The sequence below is a fragment of the Heterodontus francisci genome, chromosome 19, assembly GCF_036365525.1.
Source record: "Heterodontus francisci isolate sHetFra1 chromosome 19, sHetFra1.hap1, whole genome shotgun sequence".
NCBI lineage: Eukaryota > Metazoa > Chordata > Chondrichthyes > Heterodontiformes > Heterodontidae > Heterodontus > Heterodontus francisci.
In genome coordinates, this window is record NC_090389.1 from 74,943,058 (window position 1) to 74,955,510 (window position 12,453).

The 12,453-nt window shown below is 44.2% G+C and overlaps 1 protein-coding gene across 1 annotated transcript in view; it reads left to right on the forward strand.

Annotated features, from left to right (window-relative positions):
• Nucleotides 1-601: 601 nt before the first annotated feature.
• The window catches only part of LOC137380207 (copine-9-like), a 427,604-nt gene continuing 415,752 nt past the window's right edge, over nucleotides 602-12,453 (forward strand). Inside the window, exon 1 of the mRNA XM_068052008.1 lies at nucleotides 602-683. Within this exon, the coding sequence (XP_067908109.1) occupies nucleotides 607-683 (77 nt within the window). The 5' untranslated portion in view covers nucleotides 602-606. The remainder of the gene's footprint in view (nucleotides 684-12,453) is intronic.

Here is a 12,453-nt window from a genome sequence, read left to right on the forward strand (position 1 = left end):
CGCGGTTAAATTAAGTGCTCCTGATATGTGACACATTTTCTTCACACACAGGATTAAGGATACACTGAGCGATTGTAGAGACAATTCTTTGATTTCGCGCTCCTGTCGAGAACATAACTGGAAAATTGCTGTACGTACGTGCAGTGCGAGGTTAAATTAAATGGCCAAAACATCGTGTGAGGCGCAAATGGAATTTCTAATGCTGGTTTGTCAGGTTCCCAACTGGGAGGGCAAAGACTTTCCTTATGTGCAAATCAAGAAGAAGTATAATTGTGAATTGATAAAGACTTATGGTGGGGGTGGGGGGGGGGGGGTTTATTATGTGCGCTAAATAAAATACATTTAGCAATTCCCCAAACCTTTGCCCATTGAGTAAACCAAAGGGCAATCGACGATTCCTCTCATTTCCTCCATGAAGTTATTCGTGTTCTTTTTCTGTTTGTGAAAAGATAGCTGAAGCACTATATGAAATATTCAGACTAATAGGTAAAGGAGGGAGTACAGTGTAGGGTGTTGATGCCTGTGATGTCATGTAGCTGGATGTGTGTGTGTGTGAGAGAGAGAGAGTTGAGGAGGTAGTCACAGACAGAGCAACAAGCAGAGAGAATGGCATCTATTGGAGACTTCGATCCGCTCCAGGCGAGTGTCCCTGCCACCAAGATCGAAATCACCGTGTCCTGCAGGTGAGGAGAGGGGCTGAGGGAGGGCTGTGAGGCGGGGAGGGAGAGGGAGGAGGGCTCGGGGTGGGGGGTGGTGTGAGGGGGAGTGGAGATGGGAGCGGGAGGGTTACCTGTCCGCACAACATCAGCGGCAAGGAGACAACTAAAGTTCGAAAGCTCATTCACCGGCTTTGCTGTTAATTGGAACAAACAAAACCACAAGGAGAGAGGACCGGGAAAGAAAGATCTGAATAAACATTTCCACATGCGAGTGTGCAAGTTTATATTAAAAACCGTCGGGCGATTTAAAAAAAAAAACCCTTTGGATATTTATATTTCAGTTAAGATTTTATTTTCAATTACGAGAAACAGGTTTGACCCACATGCAGGCTGTGTTGCGAAAGGGAATGGGCTACAAGCCGGAGTGTGCGGTGCCGGCGGCACCCTTTGATCCGGAGTCTTGTTTACTTTTATTTGTGTCTCAGATGCAGTCAATGTGGCTCGGACCGTCCGCCCAGTCTCACCGAGCGAGCACCACTTCGCCAGGCAGTCATTAGCACTGTTTTAAAAAATATTACTAATCTCCCCAACCCCCCCCCCCCCCCCCATATTAATCACCTCAATGTGGCCCGAAATTTACATTTAAGTTTCTTCCTAAAATTGCAACGTTCTGTGTCACCGAGGGAGCGGTTTAGGGCGAGAGGACCAGCTCAATGCAAGTATTGGCGACACATCGTAGGAAGGTGATAAATACCTGCACATGGAGTGGGTACATGTTACCACCAGGAGATGGTCAAAACCAGCACATGGACTGAGTGCGTGTCACCAACAGGAGGCAGTAAATACCAGCTTATGGCCAAGGTACATGTCACCAGCAGGAGGCAGTAAATACCAGCACATGGAGTGGGTGCATGTCACCAGCAGGAGGCAGTAAAGGCCAGCACATGGACTGGGTGCATGTCACCAGCAGGAGGCAGTAAATACCACACATGGAGTGGGTACATGTCACCAGCAGGAGGCAGTAAATACATGGAGTGGGTACATGTCACCAGCAGGAGCCAGTAAATACCAGCACATGGAGTGGGTACATGTCACCAGCAAGAGGCAGTAAATACCAGCACATGGAGTGGGTACATGTCACCAGCAAGAGGCAGTAAATACTACACATGGAGTGGGTGCATGTCACCAGCAGGAGGCAGTAAAGGCCAGCACATGAAGTGGGTACATGTCACCAGCAGGAGGCAGTAAAGGCCAGCACATAGACTGGGCATGTGTCACCACTGGGTGGTGGTAAATACCAGCAGACTTAGGCTGATATGTCTCGCTGTGACCATGAGGGGCTTTATTTTCAAGGTAGTGGTAAATACCAACATATGGATAATCTGATACTGATCACAATAGCGAGGATTGCCAGCATATGGACTGGATGCTTCTTACTGCAGGCACTTACATTGGATGCAACTCACTTTGAGCAAGCACTAAATACCGTCATGCGAATGGGATAGATTTCATAGCGATGTAATGGTAAAGACTGAATGCATCTGATCATGCCAAAGAACTGATAAATAGTGGCATGGGGAGTGGACACATTTTACAGTAAAAAGGGACTGCGATATCGGAAGAAGACCACAAAGAGATGGTAAATGATAGCACATGAATTGTATATATTTCACCACATGGAACATGGGGGAGACAAAATTCACAGCAAGGAGATACTCAGTATTGCCACGTGGAATGGATATACCACATTAGCGAGACATGGTGAATACCGACATCAGAGCCAATAAACACTTGATAAAAAGACCAAAAATTGAAGCAGGAAGAGTGGTAAACAGCAACACACAGAGATAACATTTCCATGTGACCGCACAAGAGAATGACACAGTTCAACAAAATGAGGCAGAATGAGTAGGTGGTGAATACCTGTAGTGTGCAGCTCATTGACTTAACCACCAGAGGCACGAATATAAAACTGCGTATGAGAAAAATGCAGGCGTGAAAGTCTGAGCTAGTTCGGGACTAAAAAATGATTGTTTTATTGGTTCCAGGTCTGTAAAAGTGGATTTTTTCCTTCTGAAGTGAGGGGGCAAATTGCCTTGGTTGTTGGTGCTGCCCGCTCACTCCATATTCCATCCTTCTCTACCCCTGCCATGTGAATCAAACAAACAGCAATGAAACACTCTGTTTGGTAGGGCAAACAAACTATAGCATATAGGCAATGGTATGCAGCATTGTAAAAATGACTGGTTTGCAAATACTGGTGTGAATGGCCATGCCATTGTGGAGGACATTATTGTAGGGAAAGCCAAAGAGTTTTATGATTGGTTGCTAATTGCTGCCATCGTGTCTCTTTGGCACCAAAGTAATGCCTGATTGCCTCCAGCTGTGAGTCTGATTGCCAACTTTAATTCCATATAACAGGCCGAATCCTATTTCGCAAATAATTTCATGTTTTTTTTTTACAAAAATAAATCTTATCTCTGTTCACCAGGAATTCTCTGGAAATGGTTGACATTCTAACTGGATGAACTAAGCAACCAATGTCAGAGTGCGCATAACTTTCTCCTACATTTTGAAGGCCCACAATGCTGGCAGCTGCAAAATCGAATGGGAAGAATGCTTTGAAAAAAATAGGCATTTTCTCAGGAAACAATAAGTCACAGATGTGATATTGAAAGCCTCCTTTTATCGGTCCCATATTAAACTAAAGCGTGCAAACCAGCCTACTGCTCTCTGTTTTTAACCAACATTTTTTTCTAAACACTGCTTTAAATTTTATATTTCCTTCATGGCTTGAGATATAAATGCAGTGTTTTGTGCAAAAATGATACAGATTATAATTCCTTTTAAAACAGCTCCTTAACTACAGTATCAAATATGTGAACTGCATCATATCTTTAGGATGTGGGAATTTATAGTGAGAACCAAAAATATTAAATTGAAGAAAAGATTAAAATAATTTGCACCCTTTTTAACCAAGTATCTCTGATATGGTTTTGTGAAAGGGAAATTATGTTTAACCAATTTATTGGAGTTCTTTGAAGAAGTAATACGTGCTGTGGATAAAGGTGAGCTGGTGGATGTACTATACTTATATTTCCAGAAGGCATTTGATAAGATGCCACATCAAAGGTTATTGTGGAAAATAAAAGCTCATGGTGAAGGGGGTAACATATTGGCATGGATAGAAAATTGGCTAGCTAACAGGAAACAGCAAGTAGGCATAAATGGTTCATTTTCTAGTTGGCAAGTTGTAACAAGTGGTGTGCCGCAGGGTTCAATGCTGGGGTCTCAACTTTTTGCAATTCATATAAATGATTTAGATGAAGGGGCTGAAGGTATGGTTGTTAAATTTACTGATGACACAAAGATATGTAAGAAAGTAAGTTGCTTCCTGTTACTTGCCAGATAAGGGTTGGTATCTGTTACTATGCTATTTCAGTAGGATCAGTAGCAATTTGATTTGCTCAATTTATTGCTTTTCACTTGTTTTTCATACATTGGAGTTATACAACAACAACAACTTACATTTATATAGCACCTTTAATGCAGTAAAACTTCCCAAGACACTTCAGGGGAGTGTTATCAAACAAAGTTTAACGCAGAGCCACATAAAGAAATATTAGTAAGGTGAGCAAAACCTTACTTAGGTAGATTTTAAGCAGTGACTGAAAGGAGGAGAGAAAGGTGGAGAGGTGGAGAGATTTAGGTGGGGAATTCCAGAGATTAGGGCTAAGGCAGCTGAAGACATAGCTACAAATGGTGGAGTGCACTGGAGGAGATTTTAACTAACTCCCTCAGCCCGGTGGAAACATGGGCAAAAGTGGAGTTAAAATGGAAGTGTTACCACCCCATCCCTGCTCTGCTGCTGTTTTTCCCAGGGCCTTTCATCAGGCAGCTAAGACCCACTAAGGATCTTTGCATCATTCTAATTGCTGAATGGAGCAATCACGCTGTAAGCAGTAAAAATGGCTCCGTGAAACCTAGTGGCAGAAGTGGCTCAAAAAGGTCTTCTGGGCTCCACAAGAATAATGTGGGCTGCTACTGCTCTAGGCTCCCTCCTAACCACCTCACCCCCACCCACTACCATAGAGACGTTTAAGAGGCATACGCTCCCTGGAGGTGCAGAAGGTTTTAGTTTAGGCAGGCATCAAGATCGGCGCAGGCTTGGAGGGCCGAATGGCCTGTTCCTGTGCTGTACTGTTCTTTGTTCTTTGTTCTTTGTTCTTTGTTCATGTAACCTCTGCCCTGATATTGCGCCAACCTGCAGCTGGTGAGCTGCATCAGGATGCGATTCACCTTTTAGATATCAATGAGGCCCAGCTCTCAAAAAGGATCAGGCCTTGCCCCAGCACTTTTGGGCAGCTTGCAAACACAATTCACCAATCGGCTGCTTGATAGTTATAATGTACTCCATAAAGCTTAATTCCACACTCCTGTTACTTTTTATTTGAAGCTGTGGACGCTAACAGATTTTGATGTTCCGACTTATGATTTATTCACCAACAGAACTAGGAAAACCTTTGCAAAACCTCAAGGCCCACAAATCCCAAACAGGACAAAGTAGTGAATAAGAAATATAAGCACAAATAGGACTGAGCTCCCTGGGCTTCATGGGCTGTCTCGCTTGTGTTTGGGAGCCGCGTGTGGCCCCCAGGCTGCATTTTGACATTCCTCGGGTAACTTGTTATTGGGAGCCCCCAAGTGCAGAACATGGAAGAACAGCTGCTATTCTCACGTGGGACATTTGTTTCAGTCCTTGTAACAGATATCACAAATCAAACAAAATAATTCTGTGCACCAATGCAAGGCAAAGTTCTTTGAATTCTGCCTGTTTGGGGATTGTGTTGAAGGGTGTGGGATGGCGGGGGGGGGGGGGTGGGGTGGGGAAAGAGGTTGGGATGGATCACTTCTAATTGAAATTAAGTTGGGGAAAGGATTGGCAGGAGCCACAGTGTGTTCTATACTTCGACCGACACTTAGCTTTGATTGAGGCACCAGGGAATCTGGCTGCTGGCAGAGTCTCACTCACGGGTGCATATCAGAACCTCAGATGTGCCATGAACAGTTTTTGCAACTGTTAAAGTGGTCCAGCCATTAATTAGTGGCAGCGTGTACCTGAACTTCAAATATATGGTGCCAATGGTTAACGTTCCAACGAAGGGTATAATATTGCAAGATGAGCCCTTGTGATCATGAAAGCTGTCAATCAGTTTTTAAGTGCAGATGTTTTCATTGTAAAGGTTTTGACATTCCAGGTGTAATCCATTAATATTTATTGAGAAGCCAAAACTTATATTACAGGATATCACTCAAACTGAAAACCCGTGGCAGAGAAGCCTTGATAAATCGGGAAAAGTGCAGTATACTAAAGTATAAAATGTTTAAATCTTATTCCAGCAAATTAATGGAGCATGTTCTATATTGGGTCATGGTAGGCAAGGCTACTGCAGTGATCAAGTAGGGTTAAGGCTTTGCTACAAAGAATCATTTGTCTGAAACCTTCCTTGTACAGACTGCAATACCTACCCAGCGGTGAGCTAACAATTCTTCTCATCCTTTGTCAGCTCAGTGCATGGGGTGGTGATGGGGGGGGTTATGGTTTTGTGTTGGATTCCTTGTTCCATTCCTTGCACAGCTGCCTTGGGTAAGTGTGAAGTCAGTGTTCTCACAAGCTGACGGCATCAATGTTGTGGATTACATTTACATGTTACATTTGCTGCTGTATTTGCTTGATTTATGTTTGAGGTGGGAGATGGGGAGACATTTAGTGCTGTCCTCTCTTCTTGGAAGTTTTACTGGTCTCCAAATGGAAATTAAATAGATGGAGGGGAGTCCATGATAGCTGGTTTCTGATGTGGTGAAATTCCGACAGTAATGAAGCAGTACTGTGGCAAACAGAGGTTCACTGCACAAACAAAAAGAGCAATGACTAGATACATCATGCTGTCCTATTTTTAATTTGATCAGAATAGGATAGCTCTTCTACAGGATCAGTTTTCCCTGTCAAACTAGATCAATTATGTCATGTATTTATTCAGTTGTCTGTTTGTTGAGAACAAGGCTAAATTTCTTCACAACGTGCTACATAAACAACGTGAGAAATCTTTTTGAGAGGAAATTTGGCTGGATGTCGTTTCCGCTGTTTCTGTGCCTTAAAAATGCTTCCTCCAAGTTTCCTTGTGTTCTTGAGCTGAGTATGGCTGGCCTTATTTGCAGATATCAGAGTGAGAGGCAGTGGAGTAGTAGCTGTGAGTTTCCTGGGTTTGCACTGCTAATTTACCTTGGATAAGTTAGAATGAGTTATATGAGGTGCAGCGGCTGCCAGGATCAACATGTACAGATGGAACTGAGGAGCTCCTGACACAAATTTCTGCAGCTGAGAAGTGCTTTTCAAAGGTTTTTGTGTCACAATTCTGCCTATAAATAGCCGAACTTGCTTCTCACAGGGGCTGAAAACTGGCTGATTTCCAGACCCACAATCCCTGCACCCACCCCCCAATCCAGTCAGGGATTCTAAAAGGAATTGCATTTATTTAGCACCTTTCACAACCTCTGGATGTCTCAAAGTGCTTTAAAGCCATGGAATTACTTTGGAAGTATAGTCACTCACTGTTGTAATTGTAGGAAATGCAGCAGCCAATTTGAGTCCAACAAGATTCCACAATGACCAGATAATTTCTTTTTTTAAATGATGTTGATTAAGGGATACATATTGGCTAGGACACCAGGGATAACTCCACTGCTGTTTTTCAAAATAGTGCCATGGGAATCTTTTACATCCTCCAGAGAGGAAAGACATCTCTCTCCTCATCGAAAAGAGCACCTCAGACAGTGTGGTTCTCCCTCAGTACTGCACAGGAATATTGGCCTAGATTTTCATATTCGAGTCTCTGGAGTGGGATGTGAACTCACAACCTTCTGAGTGCTGCGAATTGAGCCACAGCTGACACTCAACTACTTAGGAATAGGTTTGGCATTCCCTATGGGCATGCACTTGTATGACATTATCATGGAAGGGAAGGAGCACCACTGGATGGAGCAAAGGTGACTTGGGCAGTGTTTGCAGTGAGAAGCATCACTGGTATTTTAATTCATTCATGGGATGTGGGCATCACTGGCTATGCCATCATTTGCTGGCCATCCCTAATTGCCCTTGAGAAGGTGGTGGTGAGCTGCCTTCTTGAACCGCTGCAGTGCTTGCGGTGTAGGTACACCAGCAGTGATGGTATGAAGGGAGTTCCAGGATCTTGACCCAGCGACAGTGAAGGAACGATGATATAGTTCCAAGTCAGGATGGTGCGTGGCTTGGAGGGGAAGTTGCAGCTGGTGGTGTTCCCATGCATCTGCTGCTCTTGTCCTTCTAGGTGGTAGAGGTCATGAGTTTGGAAGGTGCTGTCAAAGGAGTGTTGGTGAGTTGCGGCAATGCATCCTGTACACACTCCTACCACTGTGCATTGGTGGTGGAGGGAGTAAATGTTGAGGGTGGTGGATGGGGTGTGAATCAAATGGGCTGCTTTGTCCTGGATGGTGTCGAGCTTCTTGAGTGTTGTTGGAGCTGCATTCATCCAGGCAAGTGGAGAGTTTTTCATGAAACTCCTGACTTATGCCTTGTAGATGGTTGTTACAACCAGGTGAGGAAGGGGTGTCAGGCTCTCCTCTTGCCCCTTTCCTGGTTTGGCAGTAACATGGTTTATCTCTTAAGACACAGTGATTTTAGCTTACCCCCTCAGTAAGGTTTTCTTAGGTTTAAACAAGAAAGATATAAGTTTATTAACCTTATCACTCTAACCCGGTTAAAATTACTAAAATTCGTGACACAACACTCGCATGCATACAAGAGGCACACGCACACAAATAGATATAGAGGGTAAGAAAGAATTGTGGGGGTTGAAGTCGCATTTGTAATAAATGGAAGTCAGTTACTGGGTGGTAATCTCCTTAATACAATGTCCTCAACTGAAGTTAAGGGGTTGGAGTCCTCACTGGGCCTCAGTGCACAATTTCAAGCTTGCTTCTCTGTAGTCTCGAAGCGTAGAAGCTGTCACCATGGTTTTCCTGGGACTTTGCTGGATAGAGAGATCTTCCCTTTTGTCTTCAAAATTGCAGTCTGTTTCCTTTCTGAGGCACAATTCAAAAAGCCTCAGTCTTACCAGCAGGTAGGACATGTGACCATCTCTTTGTTTTAAACAGCAACTTCTCGTAGGGTTGTTGGATTTCAGAGCCCCCCAGACATACTCGGCGGGGGTAGGAAGGGGGCATGGGGGTGGGGGGTGGGGGGTGGTGTTTTGTCTCTTACAAAGTCAAAAGCTGTTGGTATCTTTTGATCATCACTATTGTACAGACCAATCTTGTTAATTGAATCAAGGAGCACCACCATTGTCTCTCCATTCACGTTTCTCAGAACGCAAATGTGCAACCATGTTTTCAGCTGCTCAGTTCTGTTTTTTTTAAAAACAAGTTATTTGCAATGTCCAGTAAAAGGTTTCAAGTGGTGTCCCATATGACAAAATTAATATGTTTTCATTTGGCAAAGTATTTATGTGGCTGGTCCAGTTCAGTTTCTGTTCAATGGTAATGCCAAGGATGTTGATAGATTGACCTCCAACACACAACCATCTTACCTTTGTGCTAGGTATGACTTCAACCAGTGGAGAGTTTTACTCTGATTCTCATTGACTCCAGTTTTGCTAAGGCTCCTTGATGGCATACTCAGTCAAATGCTGCATTGATGTCAAGGGCAGTCACTCTCACCTCTCCTCTGGAGTTCAGCTCTTTTGTTCATGTTTGGACCGAGGCAGTAATGAGGTCAGGAGCCGAGTGGCCCTGGTGGAACCCATCTAAGCGTCAGTGAGCAGGTTATTGCTGAGCAAGTTCTGCTTGATAGCACTGTCGACGACCCCTTCTTTCACTTTGCTGATGATCGGGAGTAGACTGATAGTGCGGTAATTGGTCGGGTTGGATTTATCCTGCTTTTTGTGTACAGGACATACTTGGGCAATTTTCCACATTGCCAGGTAGATGCCAGTGTTGTAGCTGTATTGGAATGACTTGGCTAGGGGCGCGGGTAGTTCTGGACCACAAGTCTTCAGTGCTATTGCTGGAATGTTGTCAGGGCCCATCGCCTTTGCAGTATCTAGTGCCTTCAGCCACTTCCTGATATCATGTGGAGTGAATTGGATTGGCTGAGGACCAATCCGATTCCATCTGTGATGCTGAGGACCTCAGGAGGAGGCTGAGATGGATCATTCATTTGACACTTCTGACTGAAAATGGATGCAAATACTTCAACCTTGTCTTTTGCACTGTTGCGGTGGGCTCCCCCCATCATTGAGGATGGGGATATTTGTGAAGGCTCCTCCCCCTATCAGTTGTTTAATTGTCCACCACCATTCACAACTGGATGTGGCAGACCTGCAGAGCTTAGATCTGATCCGTTGGTTGTGGGATCGCTTAGCCCTGTCTATTGCATGCTGCTTCCACTGTTTGGCATGCAAGTAGTTCTGTGTTGTAGCTTCACTAGGCTGATCCCTCATTTTTAGGGTTGCCTGGTGCTGCTCCTGGCATGCCCTCCTGCACTCTTCAGTGAACCAGGGTTGATCCCCTAGATATTAGTAAGGAGGACTTTGCAGGGTCAATAGGGCTGGGTTTGCCATTGTCACTTCCAATGCCTTGGTTGATGCCGGGTGTTCCATCTGGTTTCATTCCTTTCCTAAGACCTTGTAGTGGTTTGATACAACTGAGTGGCTTGCTAAGCAATTACAGAGGGCATTTAAGAGTCAACCACATTGCTGTGGGTCTGGAGTCACTTGTACGCCAGATCAGACAAGCCAAGGACGGCAGATTTCCTTCCTTAAAACAATCGACAATGGTTTCATGGTCACCACTAGACTAGCTTTTAATTCCAGATTTATTAATTGACTTCAAATTCTACCATCTGCCATTTAGTTTAGATTTTTAGAGATACAGCACTGAAACAGGCCCTTCGGCCCACCGAGTCTGTGCCGACCATCAACCACCCATTTATACTAATCCTACACTAATCCCATATCCCTATCACATCCCCACCTGTCCCTATATATTTCCCTACCACCTACCTATACTAGGGGCAATTTATAATGGCCAATTAACCTATCAACCTGCAAGTCTTTGGCATGTGGGAGGAAACCGGAGCACCCGGAGGAAACCCACGCAGACACAGGGAGAACTTGCAAACTCCGCACAGGCAGTACCCAGAATCGAACCCGGGTCCCTGGAGCTGTGAGGCTGCGGTGCTAATCACTGCGCCACTGTGCCGCCACTGTGCCATGGTGGGATTCAAACCCATGTCCCTAGAGCATTAGCCTGGGGCTCTGGGTTACTAGTCCTGTGACTTTCCACTATGCCACCGCCTCCTTCATTAATGTCATCACTGACGTTTTCTCTTCTGTGCAACACAGTCTACATTTAACTCCTTCTCTCCCTCTTTCAGATAAATTTACAATCCCTCAAACTACCACCAGTCTGACTATTGACAATACGTTAGCCCTCTTTGCCTTATATGACCCCCGTGCCAATCATCATCACCAGAGTGAAGGTGGCAGCACCACCCAAGTTCACTATTTCCTGTATGACTGTAATTTCCATGCATAACAAAGGGCAATGTTAGTACATATTATGTTTTAGTGCAATGAACCACAAAATGTTTACAAGCCAATCTACTCTTTCATAACATTGTGCATCCTCTGAATGCCACACATGCCATTTTGTACCTATTCTATGCTTCTTCTAGATGCCACCTGAGGGCCAGCATTGCAGGAAGTAATTGGCTACTCTATAGAAATTCAGGAGACTGAGGGGCACGTGCCTCACGGAAACTTGCTCTGGGCAGTGATGCGCTGCTGGCCGCTTCTCTGGGGCTAGTTCCTGGGAAACCTGATCTTGCCTCCTATGTTGCACTGAAATGAAAGAGCCAAACACTGTATCTTTCTGACCTGCTTCTTCCCCCCCTCCCCCCAGTCTGCAGCTGAAGAATGCAGGGTGAACTGTCTTTTTAAAGGCTGCACGGGGGTTTCCATGTCATTCAATTGCACACACTTATCTTACACATTTTTTACGCCAATGATAGCACCAATTGGGAATGCAAATGAGCAGACCCTGGAAACTCGCATGGATCAGGGGATGAGAATTTAAAGTTGCAACACTGCATATTTCACTTCCATGGAATTCTAGGCCAGCAATTATAATAGGCCAACTTCCAAGTGTCTGAAACAATCATGTTGAGATTATGTCAGCTAAATCACAGCTGTAGCCAAACCCTCTTCATCTGTAAATGTACCAAGGTACATTTAAATATAAAATGAGTTCCTAATAGAAACAGAGATATACTAACGTAGAAAGAGACTGGAAATGAAGAGAAAGGAGAGAGTGGGGTTACGAGACACCCTGTCAGCAAGATCTATTTTGTTTCCAATGAGTGCCATTATATCAAAATTCTGTTGTAGTCTAAGACTTGCCAAACACAATGATCGAACCGCAATGCCATGCATGAGTTAGTGAAGTAAATTAATCTTACAGATAAGCTGCCAGGATTTCATATTTTCCCAATTCCCCCACCAAGAATAGATGATGAAAATAGATTCTTGAGGAGTATTCTTTGTAGATTTTTATATTGGAAGTTAAAATACTGGAAAAGGAATAGAATTAGCAAACGTCTCCCCAAAGTAACCCACACTTGTGCCTTTTAATGCCATCCTTAATGAACTTAACAGTAAAAGTCACTGTGGAGGATCTCGTGACATTTGAAAAATGCGCA